Source organism: Petromyzon marinus (assembly GCF_048934315.1).
Source record: "Petromyzon marinus isolate PM22_M1 ecotype Great Lakes invasive population chromosome 84 unlocalized genomic scaffold, UKy_Petmar_22M1.pri1.0 chr84_unloc.6, whole genome shotgun sequence".
Classification (NCBI taxonomy): Eukaryota; Metazoa; Chordata; class Hyperoartia; order Petromyzontiformes; family Petromyzontidae; genus Petromyzon; species Petromyzon marinus.
The window spans coordinates 42,501-58,428 of record NW_027422643.1 but is presented as its reverse complement, the minus strand read 5'-3'; the positions used below and the strand labels follow the sequence as shown (position 1 = coordinate 58,428).

At 59.5% G+C, this 15,928-nt stretch overlaps 1 protein-coding gene across 1 annotated transcript in view; it reads right to left on the bottom strand.

Moving 5' to 3' along the window:
- Positions 1-15,928, bottom strand: part of GPN3 (GPN-loop GTPase 3) — a 34,079-nt gene that overhangs the window by 8,324 nt on the left and 9,827 nt on the right. Inside the window, exons 3-6 of the mRNA XM_076059234.1 lie at positions 14,432-14,451; positions 12,300-12,447; positions 3,781-3,905; positions 1,431-1,546 (exon numbers count right to left, since the gene is read on the bottom strand). Coding sequence (XP_075915349.1) covers positions 1,431-1,546; positions 3,781-3,905; positions 12,300-12,447; positions 14,432-14,451 — 409 coding nt within the window. The remainder of the gene's footprint in view (positions 1-1,430; positions 1,547-3,780; positions 3,906-12,299; positions 12,448-14,431; positions 14,452-15,928) is intronic.

Genomic DNA, 15,928 nt, shown 5'->3' with positions numbered 1-15,928 from the left:
CACACACACCCACACACAAAGACCAACCCACTCACCCCCCAAATCACCTGCTCACCCACGCAATACTTAAAGACCAACCCACGCGCCCACTCACTCACTCATCCACCCACCCACCCACTCACCCAAATACCCACTCACCCACTCAAAGACCAACCCACTCACCCACCCACTCGCCCGCCCGCTCACTCGCCCGCCCGCCCGCCCACCCACCCACTCACTAACTCACTCACTCACCCACCCACCCACTCACCCACCCACCCACTCACACACTCACTCACCCACCCACCCACCCACTCACCCACCCACCCACTCACACACTCACTCACTCACTCACCCACCCACCCACCCACCCACTCACACCACTCACACACTCACTCACTCACCCACTCACCCACCCACCCACCCACTCACTCACCCACTCACACACCCGCTCACCCACCCACCCGCCTACTCACTCGCTCACTCACCCACCCACTCACTCACCCACCCACTCACCCACCCACCCACTCACCCACCCACTCACCCACCCACTCACCCACCCACCCACCCACTCACCCACCCACCCACCCACCCACTCACCCACCCACCCACCCACCCACTCACCGAACCCACCCACTCACCCACCCACCCACCCACTCACCCACCCACCCACCCATACACTCACCCACTCACTCACCCACTCACTCACCCACTCACCCACTCACTCACCCACTCACCCACCCACTCACCCACCCACCCACCCACTCACCCACCCACCCACCCACTCACCCACCCACTCACTCACCCACTCACCCACCCACCCACCCACTCACCCACCCACCCACTCACTCGCTCACCCACTCACCCACTCACACACCCACTTACCCACTCACACACCCACTCACCCACCCACCCACTCACCCACCCACCCACCCACTCACCCACCCACCCACCCACTCACCCACCCACCCACCCACCCACTCACCCACCCACTCACCCACCCACCCACCCACTCACCCACCCACTCACTCACCCACTCACCCACCCACTCACTCACTCACCCACTCACACACCCACTCACCCGCCCACCCACTCACCCACCCGCTCACTCGCTCACCCACTCACCCACTCACACACCCACTCACCCACCCACCCACTCACCCACCCACCCACTCACTCACCCACCCACCCACCCACTCACCCACCCACCCACTCACCCACCCACCCACTCACCCACTCACCCACTCACCCACCCACCCACACACTCACCCACTCACTCACTCACCCACTCACTCACTCACCCACACTCACTCACCCACCCACTCACTCACCCACCCACTCACTCACTCACCCACCCACCCACTCTCTCACCCACCCACTCACCCACCCACCCACCCACTCACCCACTCACCCACCCACCCACCCACTCACCCACCCACCCACCCACTCACTTGTGGATCTGCTTGCGAGCCCCTGGGCTGAGGAGGTCCATCTTGGAGAGGACATTCACTTGGGGGATCTCCAGGGACACCATCGCACTTAGTGCTGTCAGCACCCCGGACACGTACTGGGGGTGGCACCAACATCACCATCATCACCACCACCATCATCACCATCATAATCACCACCACCATCACCACCATCACCATCACCACCACCACCACCATCACCACCATCACCATCACCACCACCACCACCATCATCATCAACACCATCATCACCACCATCGCTACCATCATCACTACCATCACTACCATCACCACCACCATCATCACTACCATCACTACCATCATCACCACCATCATCACTACCATCATCACTACCATCACCACCACCATCACCACCACCACCACCACAACCACCACCACCACCATCATCACTACCATCACCACCATCACCACCACCATCATCACCATCATCATCAACACCATCATCACCATCATCACCATCACCACCACCATCATCACCATCATCACCATCACCACCACCATCATCACCATCATCATCATCACCACCACCACCATCATCACCATCATCATCCTATCATCATCACTACCACCATCACCCACCACCACCATCATCACCATCATCATCAACACCATCATCACCACTATCATCATCACTACCATCACCACCATCACCACCACCATCATCACCATCATCATCAACACCATCATCACCATCACCATCATCACCATCACCACCACTACCATCATCACTACCATCATCATTACCATCATCACCACCATCATCACCACCATCACCACCACCACACAGAGACACACACAGAGACACACAGAGACACACACAGAGACACACAGAGACACACGGGGAGACAGAGACACACGGGGAGACAGAGACACACGGGGAGACAAGAAACACACACAAAGACACACACAGAGACACGGGGAGACACACAGAGACACACACAGAGACAGAGAGATACACAGAGACACACACAGAGACAGAGAGATACACAGAGACACACGGGGAGACAGGGAGACATAGAGACACACAGACACACACGCACAGAGACACACACAGAGACACACAGAGACACACGGGGAGACAGAGACACACGGCGAGACAGAGACACACGGAGAGACAAGAAACACACACAAAGACACACACAGACACGGGGAGACACACAGAGACACAGAGACAGAGAGATACACAGAGACACACGGGGAGACAGAGACACACGGGGAGACAGAGACAGACGGGGAGACAAGAGACACACAGAGACACACACAAGGACACACAGAGACACGGGGAGACACACAGAGACACAGAGACAGAGAGATACACAGAGACACACGGGGAGACAGAGACACACGGGGAGACAAGAGACACACAGAGACACACACAAGGACACACAGAGACACGGGGAGACACACAGAGACACAGAGACAGAGAGATACACAGAGACACACGGGGAGACAGAGACACACGGGGAGATGGAGACCGACAGAATGGTAAGCTTAACATCACCATCATCACCACCACCACCATCATCACCACCATCATCACCATCACCACCACCACCATCAATACCATCATCACCATCACTACCATCATCACCATCACCACCACTATCATCATCACTACCATCACCACCATCACTACCATCACCACCATCACCAACATCACCACCATCACTACCATAATCACCACCACCACCATCACCACTATCATCATCACTACCATCACCACCATCATAATCACCACCACCATCACCACAAACACCACCACCATCATCACTACAATCATCATCACCACCATCATCACCATCACCACTATCATCACCACCATCACCACTATCATCATCACTACCATCACTACCATCACCACCATCACCACCATCACTACCATCATCACCATCATCACCATCACCACTATCATCATCACTACCATCACCACCATCATAATCACCACCACCATCACCACAAACACCACCACCATCATCACCATCATCACCATCACCACTATCATCATCACCACCATCACCACTATCATCATCACTACCATCACCATCACCACTATCATCATCACCACCATCACCACTATCATCATCACTACCATCACCACCATCACCATCATAATCACCACCATCATCACCACCACAAACACCACCATCATCACTACAAACACCATCACCACCATCACCACTATCACCACTATCATCACCACCAGTAGTAGCATCATCACCACCACCACCACCACAACCACCACCACAACAACCACCACCACAACCACCACCACCACAACCACCACCACCACAACCGCCGAAGTTGGCGTCACCTTGAAGGCCTCCATCATGAAGTGTGAGTCCAGGAGGAAAACTCCACACACGCGGATCCCCAGGTGCTGCAGCTGAGCCACCAGCTCCCTCATCACGGGCAGGTGAGTGTACAGCTCCACCTGGCTGCAACCACCAGCAACCACATGCAACCACCAGCAACCACATGCAACCACCAGCAACCACCAGCAACCACCAGCAATCACACGCAACCACCAGCAACCACCAGCAACCACCAGCAACCACCAGCAATCACCAGCAATCACCAGCAACCACCAGCAACCACCAACAACCACCAACAACCACCAGCAACCACCAGCAACCACGAGCAACCACCAGCAACCACCAGCAACCACCAGCAACCACCAGCAACCACCAGCAATCACCAGCAACCACCAACAACCACCAACAACCACCAGCAACCACCAGCAACCACCAGCAACCACCAGCAACCACCAGCAATCACCAGCAATCACCAGCAACCACCAACAACCACCAACAACCACCAGCAACCACGAGCAACCACCAGCAACCACCAGCAACCACCGGCAACCACCGGCAACCACCAGCAACCACCGGCAACCACCGGCAACCACCGGCAACCACCAGCAACCACGAGCAACCACGAGCCAACCAGCAGCAACCACCAACAACCACCAGCAACCACCAGCAACCACCAGCAACCACGAGCAACAATCAGCAACAACCAGCAACCACCAGCAACCACCAGCAACAACCAGCAACCACCAGCAACCACGAGCAACCACCAGCAACCACCAGCAACAACCAGCAACCACCAGCAACCACCAGCAACAACCAGCAACCACCAGCAACCACCAGCAACCACGAGCAACCACCAGCAACCACGAGCAACCACCAGCAACCACGCGGAACCTCCAGCAACCACCAGAAACCACATGCAACCACATGCAACCACCAGCAACCACGAGCAACCACCAGCAACCACATGCAACCACCAGCAACCACGAGCAACAATCAGCAACAACCAGCAACCACCAGCAACCACCAGCAACCACCAGCAACCACCAGCAACAACCAGCAACCACCAGCAACCACGAGCAACCACCAGCAACCACGAGCAACCACCAGCAACCACCAGCAACCACCAGCAACCACGCGGAACCTCCAGCAACCACCAGAAACCACATGCAACCACATGCAACCACCAGCAACCACGAGCAACCACCAGCAACCACATGCAACCACCAGCAACCACGAGCAACAATCAGCAACCACCAGCAACCACCAGCAACCACCAGCAACCACCAGCAACAACCAGCAACCACCAGCAACCACGAGCAACCACCAGCAACCACCAGCAACAACCAGCAACCACGAGCAACCACCAGCAACCACCAGCAACCACCAGCAACCACGCGGAACCTCCAGCAACCACCAGAAACCACATGCAACCACATGCAACCACCAGCAATCACCAGCAACCACGAGCAACCACCAGCAACCACATGCAACCACCAGCAACAACCAGCAACCACCAGCAACCACCAGCAACCACCAACAACCACCAGCAACCACCAGCAACCACCAGCAACCACCAACAAACCACCAGCAACCACCAGCAACCACATGCAACCACCAGCAACCACATGCAACCACCAGCAACCACCAGCAACCACCAGCAATCACACGCAACCACCAGCAACCACCAGCAACCACCAGCAACCACCAGCAATCACCAGCAATCACCAGCAACCACCAGCAACCACCAACAACCACCAACAACCACCAGCAACCACCAGCAACCACGAGCAACCACCAGCAACCACCAGCAACCACCAGCAACCACCAGCAACCACCAGCAATCACCAGCAACCACCAACAACCACCAACAACCACCAGCAACCACCAGCAACCACCAGCAACCACCAGCAACCACCAGCAATCACCAGCAATCACCAGCAACCACCAACAACCACCAACAACCACCAGCAACCACGAGCAACCACCAGCAACCACCGGCAACCACCGGCAACCACCGGCAACCACCAGCAACCACCAGCAACCACCGGCAACCACCGGCAACCACCGGCAACCACCAGCAACCACGAGCAACCACGAGCAACCAGCAGCAACCACCAACAACCACCAGCAACCACCAGCAACCACCAGCAACCACGAGCAACAATCAGCAACAACCAGCAACCACCAGCAACCACCAGCAACAACCAGCAACCACCAGCAACCACGAGCAACCACCAGCAACCACCAGCAACAACCAGCAACCACCAGCAACCACCAGCAACAACCAGCAACCACCAGCAACCACCAGCAACCACGAGCAACCACCAGCAACCACGAGCAACCACCAGCAACCACCAGCAACCACCAGCAACCACGCGGAACCTCCAGCAACCACCAGAAACCACATGCAACCACATGCAACCACCAGCAACCACGAGCAACCACCAGCAACCACATGCAACCACCAGCAACCACGAGCAACAATCAGCAACAACCAGCAACCACCAGCAACCACCAGCAACCACCAGCAACCACCAGCAACAACCAGCAACCACCAGCAACCACGAGCAACCACCAGCAACCACGAGCAACCACCAGCAACCACCAGCAACCACCAGCAACCACGCGGAACCTCCAGCAACCACCAGAAACCACATGCAACCACATGCAACCACCAGCAACCACGAGCAACAACCAGCAACCACCAGCAACCACCAGCAACCACAAGCAACCACCAGCAACAACCAGCAACCACCAGCAACCACGAGCAACCACCAGCAACCACCAGCAACAACCAGCAACCACGAGCAACCACCAGCAACCACCAGCAACCACCAGCAACCACGCGGAACCTCCAGCAACCACCAGAAACCACATGCAACCACATGCAACCACCAGCAATCACCAGCAACCACGAGCAACCACCAGCAACCACATGCAACCACCAGCAACAACCAGCAACCACCAGCAACCACCAGCAACCACCAACAACCACCAGCAACCACCAGCAACCACCAGCAACCACCAACAAACCACCAGCAACCACCAGCAACCACATGCAACCACCAGCAACCACCAGCAACCACCAGCAACCACACGCAACCACCAGCAACCACCAGCAATCACCAGCAACCACCAGCAATCACCAGATACAACTAAAGTCGTCCTCACCCCCCCCCCTCACTATAGTCGTCCTCACCCCCCCCTCACTATAGTCGTACTCACCCCCCCTCACTATAGTCGTCCTCACCCCCCTCACTATAGTCGTCCTCACCCCCCCTCACTATAGTCGTCCTCACCCCCCTCACTATAGTCGTCCTCACCCCCTCACTATAGTCGTCCTCACCCCCCCCCCTCACTATAGTCGTCCTCACCCCCACTCACTATAGTCGTACTCACCCCCCCTCACTATAGTCGTCCTCACCCCCCTCACTAGTCGTCCTCACCCCCCTCACTATAGTCGTCCTCAACCCCCCCTCACTATAGTCGTCCTCACCCCCCTCACTATAGTCGTCCTCACCCCCCCCCTCACTATAGTCGTCCTCACCCCCCCCCTCACTATAGTCGTCTCACCCCCCTCACTATAGTCGTCCTCACCCCCCCCTCACTATAGTCGTCCTCACCCCCCCCCTCACTATAGTCGTCCTCACCCCCCTCACTATAGTCGTCCTCACCCCCCCTCACTATAGTCTTCCTCACCCCCCTCACTATAGTCTTCCTCACCCCCCCCCTCACTATAGTCTTCCTCACCCCCCCCTCACTATAGTCGTCCTCACCCCCCCCCCCTCACTATAGTCGTCCTCACCCCCCCCTCACTATAGTCGTCCTCACCCCCTCACTATAGTCTTCCTCACCCCCCCCCCTCACTATAGTCGTCCTCACCCCCTCACTATAGTCGTCCTCACCCCCCCTCACTATAGTCGTCCTCACCCCCCCCCCTCACTATAGTCGTCCTCACCCCCCACACTATAGTCGTCCTCACCCCCCTCACTATAGTCGTCCTCACCCCCCCTCACTATAGTCGTCCTCACCCCCCTCACTATAGTCGTCCTCACCCCCCCTCACTATAGTCGTCCTCACCCCCCCTCACTATAGTCGTCCCTCACCCCCTCACTATAGTCGTCCTCACCCCCCCTCACTATAGTCGTCCTCACCCCCCTCACTATAGTCGTCCTCACCCCCCTCACTATAGTCGTCCTCACCCCCCTCACTATAGTCGTCCTCACCCCCCTCACTATAGTCGTCCTCACCCCCCCCCCTCACTATAGTCGTCCTCACCCCCCCTCACTATAGTCGTCCTCACCCCCCCTCACTATAGTCGTCCTCACCCCCCTCACTATAGTCGTCCTCACCCCCCCTCACTATAGTCGTCCTCACCCCCCCTCACTATAGTCGTCCTCACCCCCCCCCTCACTATAGTCGTCCTCACCCCCCCTCACTATAGTCGTCCTCACCCCCCCCCTCACTATAGTCGTACTCACCCCCCCCCTCACTATAGTCGTCCTCACCCCCCTCACTATAGTCGTCCTCACCCCCCTCACTATAGTCGTCCTCACCCCCCCCTCACTATAGTCGTCCTCACCCCCCTCACTATAGTCGTCCTCACCCCCCCCCTCACTATAGTCGTCCTCACCCCCCCTCCTCACTATAGTCGTCCTCACCCCCCCTCACTATAGTCGTCCTCACCCCCCTCACTATAGTCGTCCTCACCCCCCTCACTATAGTCGTCCTCACCCCCCCCTCACTATAGTCGTCCTCACCCCCCCCCTCACTATAGTCGTCCTCACCCCCCCTCACTATAGTCGTCCTCACCCCCCCCTCACTATAGTCGTCCTCACCCCCCCCCTCACTATAGTCGTTCCTCACCGCCCCCTCACTATAGTCGTCCTCACCCCCCTCACTATAGTCGTCCTCACCCCCCACCCTCACTATAGTCGTCCTCACCCCCCCTCACTATAGTCGTCCTCACCCCCCCCCACTATAGTCGTCCTCACCCCCCTCACTATAGTCGTCCTCACCCCCCCCCCTCACTATAGTCGTCCTCACCCCCCCCCACTATAGTCGTCCTCACCCCCCCCCCTCACTATAGTCGTCCTCACCCCCCTCACTATAGTCGTCCTCACCCCCCCCCCTCACTATAGTCGTCCTCACCCCCCTCACTATAGTCGTCCTCACCCCCCCCCTCACTAAAGTCGTCCTCACCCCCCCTCACTATAGTCGTCCTCACCCCCCCCCCTCACTATAGTCGTCCTCACCCCCCTCACTATAGTCGTCCTCCACCCCCCCTCACTATAGTCGTCCTCACCCCCCCCCTCACTATAGTCGTCCTCACCCCCCCCTCACTATAGTCGTCCTCACCCCCCCTCACTATAGTCGTCCTCACCCCCCTCACTAAAGTCGTCCTCACCCCCCCCCTCACTATAGTCGTCCTCACCCCCCTCACTATAGTCGTCCTCACCCCCTCACTATAGTCGTCCTCACCCCCCCTCACTATAGTCGTCCTCACCCCCCCCCTCACTATAGTCGTCCTCACCCCCCCTCACTATAGTCGTCCTCACCCCCCTCACTATAGTCGTCCTCACCCCCCCCTCACTATAGTCGTCCTCACCCCCCCCTCACTATAGTCATTCCTCACCCCCCCTCACTATAGTCGTCCTCACCCCCCCCCTCACTATAGTCGTCCTCACCCCCCCTCACTATAGTCGTCCTCACCCCCTCCCCCTCACTATAGTCGTCCTCACCCCCCCCCTCACTATAGTCGTCCTCACCCCCCCCCCCCTCACTATAGTCGTCCTCACCCCCTCCCCCTCACTATAGTCGTCCTCACCCCCCTCACTATAGTCGTCCTCACCCCCCCTCACTATAGTCGTCCTCACCCCCCTCACTATAGTCGTCCTCACCCCCCCCCCTCACTATAGTCGTCCTCACCCCCCTCACTATAGTCGTCCTCACCCCCCCCCCCTCACTATAAGTCGTCCTCACCCCCCTCACTATAGTCGTCCTCACCCCCCTCACTATAGTCGTCCTCACCCCCCCTCACTATAGTCGTCCTCACCCCCCCCCCCCCCTCACTATAGTCGTCCTCACCCCCCTCACTATAGTCGTCCTCACCCCCCTCACTATAGTCGTCCTCACCCCCCCCCTCACTATAGTCGTCCTCACCCCCCCTCACTATAGTCGTCCTCACCCCCTCACTATAGTCGTCCTCACCCCCCCTCACTATAGTCGTCCTCACCCCCCTCACTATAGTCGTCCTCACCCCCCCTCACTATAGTCGTCCTCACCCCCCCCCTCACTATAGTCGTCCTCACCCCCCTCACTATAGTCGTCCTCACCCCCCCTCACTATAGTCGTCCTCACCCCCCCCCTCACTATAGTCGTCCTCACCCCCCCCCCCCTCACTATAGTCGTCCTCACCCCCCCCCCCTCACTATAGTCGTCCTCACCCCCCTCACTATAGTCGTCCTCACCCCCCCCCTCACTATAGTCGTCCTCACCCCCCCCCTCACTATATTCGTCCTCCACCCCCCCCCCCCCCTCACTATAGTCGTCCTCACCCCCCCTCACTAAGTCGTCCTCACCCCCCCCTCACTAAAGTCGTCCTCACCCCCCTCACTATAGTCGTCCTCACCCCCCTCACTATAGTCGTCCTCCACCCCCCCCTCACTAAAGTCTCCTCACCCCCCTCACTATAGTCGACCTCACCCCCCCCTCACTATAGTCGTCCTCACCCCCCCCCTCACTATAGTCGTCCTCACCCCCCTCACTATAGTCGTCCTCACCCCCCTCACTATAGTCGTCCTCACCCCCCTCACTATAGTCGTCCTCACCCCCCCCCTCACTATAGTCGTCCTCACCCCCCTCACTATAGTCGTCCTCACCCCCCACTATAGTCGTCCTCACCCCCCCCCCCCCCACTATAGTCGTCCTCACCCCCCTCACTATAGTCGTCCTCACCCCCCCTCACTATAGTCGTCCTCACCCCCCCCCTCACTATAGTCGTCCTCACCCCCCCTCATTATAGTCGTCCTCACCCCCCCCTCACTATAGTCGTCCTCACCCCCCCCTCACTATAGTCGTCCTCACCCCCCCTCACTATAGTCGTCCTCACCCCCCCCCTCACTATAGTCGTCCTCACCCCCCTCACTATAGTCGTCCTCACCCCCCCCTCACTATAGTCGTCCTCACCCCCCCTCACTATAGTCGTCCTCACCCCCCCTCACTATAGTCGTCCTCACCCCCCTCACTATAGTCGTCCTCACCCCCCCCCTCACTATAGTCGTCCTCACCCCCCCCCTCACTATAGTCGTCCTCACCCCCTCACTATAGTCGTCCTCACCCCCCCCTCACTATAGTCGTCCTCACCCCCCTCACTATAGTCGTCCTCACCCCCCCTCACTATAGTCGTCCTCACCCCCCTCACTATAGTCGTCCTCACCCCCCCCCTCACTATAGTCGTCCTCACCCCCCCTCACTAAAGTCGTCCTCACCCCCCCCTCACTATAGTCGTCCTCACCCCCCCCCTCACTATAGTCGTCCTCACCCCCTCACTAAAGTCGTCATCACCCCCCTCACTATAGTCGTCCTCACCCCCCCCCTCACTATAGTCGTCCTCACCCCCCCCTCACTATAGTCGTCCTCACCCCCCCCCCCACTATAGTCGTCCTCACCCCCCCCCCCCCCCACTATAGTCGTCCTCACCCCCCCCCCTCACTATAGTCGTCCTCACCCCCCTCACTATAGTCGTCCTCACCCCCCCTCACTATAGTCGTCCTCACCCCCCCCTCACTATAGTCGTCCTCACCCCCCCCCTCACTATAGTCGTCCTCACCCCCCCTCATTATAGTCGTCCTCACCCCCCCCTCACTATAGTCGTCCTCACCCCCCCCCCTCACTATAGTCGTCCTCACCCCCTCACTATAGTCGTCCTCACCCCCTCACTATAGTCGTCCTCACCCCCCCCCCCCCCCCCCCCCTCACTATAGTCGTCCTCACCCCCCTCACTATAGTCGTCCTCACCCCCCCTCACTATAGTCGTCCTCACCCCCCCTCACTATAGTCGTCTCACCCCCCTCACTATAGTCGTCCTCACCCCCCCCCTCACTATAGTCGTCCTCACCCCCCCCCTCACTATAGTCGTCCTCACCCCCCCCCACTATAGTCGTCCTCACCCCCCTCACTATAGTCGTCCTCACCCCCCCCTCACTATAGTCGTCCTCACCCCCCCCTCACTATAGTCGTCCTCACCCCCCCCTCACTAAAGTCGTCCCTCACCCCCCCCCCCCCCCCCCCCTCACTATAGTCGTCCTCACCCCCCCTCACTAAAGTCGTCCCCACCCCCCCCCCTCACTATAGTCGTCCTCACCCCCCTCACTATAGTCGTCCTTTCCCCCTCACTATAGTCATCCTCACCCCCCCCCCTCACTATAGTCGTTCTCACCCCCCTCACTATAGTCGTCCTCACCCCCCCCCTAACTATAGTCGTCCTCACCCCCGCCCTCACTATAGTCGTCCTCACCGGGGCAGTCTATGAGGAGGTAGTCGTCCTCGTCCTGGCCCAGGGCGAGCTCCAGCCACGAGGGGTTGGCCACGAGGTGCTCCATGCAGAAGATGAGTCCACCATTGGGGCCCAGGCAGAGAGAGTCGTCCTCCGTCACGTCGCCCACCTCGATCTACACGCAGACAGAGACACAGGGGGAGACACAGGAGAGACACGGGGTGAGAAACACGGTGGAGAGACACGGGGGGAGAGACACGGGGGGAGAGACACGGGGAGACACAGGGAGAGACACGGTGAGAGAGACACGGGGAGACACAGGGAGAGACACGGGGAGACACAGGGAGAGACACGGTGAGAGAGACAAGGGGAGACACAGGGAGAAGAGAGACACGGGGGGAAGGGGAGAGACACGGGGGGAGAGACACGGGGGAGAGACACGGTGAGAGAGACACGGTGAGAGAGACACGGGGGGAGAGACACGGGGGGAGAGACACGGTGAGAGAGACACGGGGGGAGAGACACGGTGAGAGAGACACGGGGGGAGAGACACGGTGAGAGAGACACGGGGGGAGAGACACGGTGGGAGAGACACGGGGGGAGAGACACGGTGAGAGAGACACGGGGGGAGAGACACGGGTGGAGAGACACGGGGGGAGAGACACGGGGGAGAGACACGGTGAGAGAGAAACGGTGAGAGAGACACGGGGGGAGAGACACGGTGAGAGAGATACGGTGAGAGAGACACGGGGGGAGAGACACGGTGAGAGAGACACGGGGAGAGACACGGTGAGAGAGAAACGGTGAGAGAGACACGGGGGGAGAGACACGGTGAGAGAGACACGGTGAGAGAGACACGGTGAGAGAGACACGGGGGGAGAGACACGGTGAGAGAGACACGGGGGGAGAGACACGGGGGGAGAGACACGGGGGGAGAGACACGGGGGAGAGACACGGTGAGAGAGGCATGGGGGGAGAGACACAGGGAGAGACACAGTGAGAGAGACACGGGGGGAAAGACACGGAGGGAGAGACACGGGGAGAGAGTACACGTGGGGAGAGACACGGGGGGAGAGACACGGTGAGAGAGAGAGACACGGTGAGAGAGACACGGTGAGAGAGACACGGGGGGAGAGACACGGGGAGAGAGACACGGTGAGAGAGACACGGTGAGAGAGACACGGGGGGAGAGACACGGGGAGAGAGACACGGTGGGAGAGACACGGTGAGAGAGACACGGGGGGAGAGACACGGGGAGAGAGACACGGGGAGAGAGACACGGGGGGAGAGACACGGGGGGAGAGACACGGTGAGAGAGACACGGGGGGAGAGACACGGGGGGAGAGACACGGGGGGAGAGACACGGGGGGAGAGACACGGGGGGAGAGACACGGGGGGAGAGACACGGGGAGAGAGACACGGGGGGAGAGACACGGTGAGAGAGACATGGGGAGACACAGGGAGAGACACGGTGAGAGAGACACGGGGAGACACAGGGAGAGAGACACGGTGAGAGAGACATGGGGGGAGAGACACGGGGGGAGAGACACGGTGAGAGAGACACGGGGGGAGAGACACGGGGGGAGAGACACGGGGGGAGAGACACGGGGAGAGAGACATGGGGGGAGAGACACGGTGAGAGAGACACGGGGGGAGAGACATGGTGAGAGAGACACGGGGGGAGAGACACGGTGAGAGAGACACGGTGAGAGAGACACGGGGAGACACAAAGAGAGAGACACGGAGAGAGACACGGGGAGAGACACGGGGGGAGAGACACGGGGAGAGAGACAGTGAGAGAGACACGGGGGGAGAGACACGGGGGGAGAGACACGGGGGGAGAGACACGGTGAGAGAGACACGGGGAGAGAGACACGGGGGGAGAGACACGGGGGGAGAGACATGGGGGGAGAGACACGGTGAGAGAGACACGGGGGGAGAGACACGGGGGGAGAGACACGGGGGGAGAGACACGGGGGGAGAGACACGGTGAGAGAGACACGGGGAGAGACACGGGGGGAGAGACACGGGGGGAGAGACATGGGGGGAGAGACACGGTGAGAGACACGGGGGGACACAGGGAGAGACACGGTGAGAGAGACACGGTGAGAGAGACACAGGGAGAGAGAGTCGTCCTCCGTCACGTCGCCCACCTCGATCAAGTCCCTCACGTCTACACGCAGACACGGGGGCAGAGACGCAGGGAGACACGGGGAGAGACAGGGAGAGACATGGGGGGAGACACAGGGGGAGACACGGGGAGAGACACAGGGAGAGACACGGGGAGAGACACGGGGAGAGACACAGGGAGAGACACGGGGGGAGACACAGGAAGAGACACAGGGGGAGACACGGGGGGAGACACAGGGAGAGACACGGGGGGAGACACAGGGAGACACGGGGGGAGACACAGGGAGAGACATGGGGGGAGACACAGGGGGAGACACAGGGAGAGACACGGGGGGAGACACGGGGGGAGACACAGGAAGAGACACAGGGGGAGACACAGGGGGAGACACAGGGGGAGACACAGGGGGAGACACAGGGGGAGACACAGGGAGAGACACGGGGGGAGACACGGGGGGAGACACAGGGGGAGACACAGGGGGAGACACAGGGAGAGACACGGGGGGAGACACAGGAAGAGACACGGGAAGAGACACAGGGGGAGACACAGGGAGACAGAGGGAGAGACACGGGGGGAGACACAGGAAGAGACACGGGAAGGCACAGGGAGACACGGGAAGGCACGGGGAGAGAGACACGGGGAGAGAGACGCAGGGAGACACGGGGGAGACACAGGAATAGACACAGGGGGAGACACAGGGGGAGACACAGGGAGAGACACGGAGGGAGACACGGGGGGAGACACGGGAAGGCACAGGGAGACACGGGGAGAGACACGGGCAGACACGGGGAGAGAGACACGGGGAGACACAGGGAGACACAGAAAGACACAGGGAGAGACGCGGGGAGAGACGCAGGGAGACACGGGGAGACACAGGGAGACACGGGGGGAGACACGGGGAGAGACACAGGAAGAGACACGGGGAGAGACACGGGGAGAGACACGGGAAGAGACACGGGGAGAGACACGGGGAGAGACACGGGGAGAGACACGGGGAGGGACACGGGGAGGGAGAGTCATCCTCCATCATGTCCCCCACTTTCAGGTCCCTCACATCTACACGGGGAGAGAGACACGGGGAGACACAGGGAGAGACACAGGGAGACACAGGGAGAGACACGGGGAGAGAGACGCAGGGAGACACGGGGAGACATTGGGAGAGAGACACGGGGAGACATTGGGAGAGAGACACGGGGAGACACGGGGAGACACGGGGAGACACAGGGAGACACGGGGAGAGAGACACGGGGAGAGAGAGTCGTCCTCCGTCATGATACTGCTGATGATGCTCATGCTGCTGATGATGTTGCTGCTGATGCTGCTGTTCATGCTGATGATGTTGCTGCTGATGCTGCTGCTCATGCTGATGCTGTTGCTGCTGCTCATGCTGATGCTCATGCTGATGTTGTTGCTGCTGATGCTGCTGCTCATGCTGATGATGTTGCTGCTCAAGCTGATAATGTTGCTGCTGATGCTGCTGCTGATGCTGCTGCTGATGCTGCTGCTCATGCTGATGATGCTG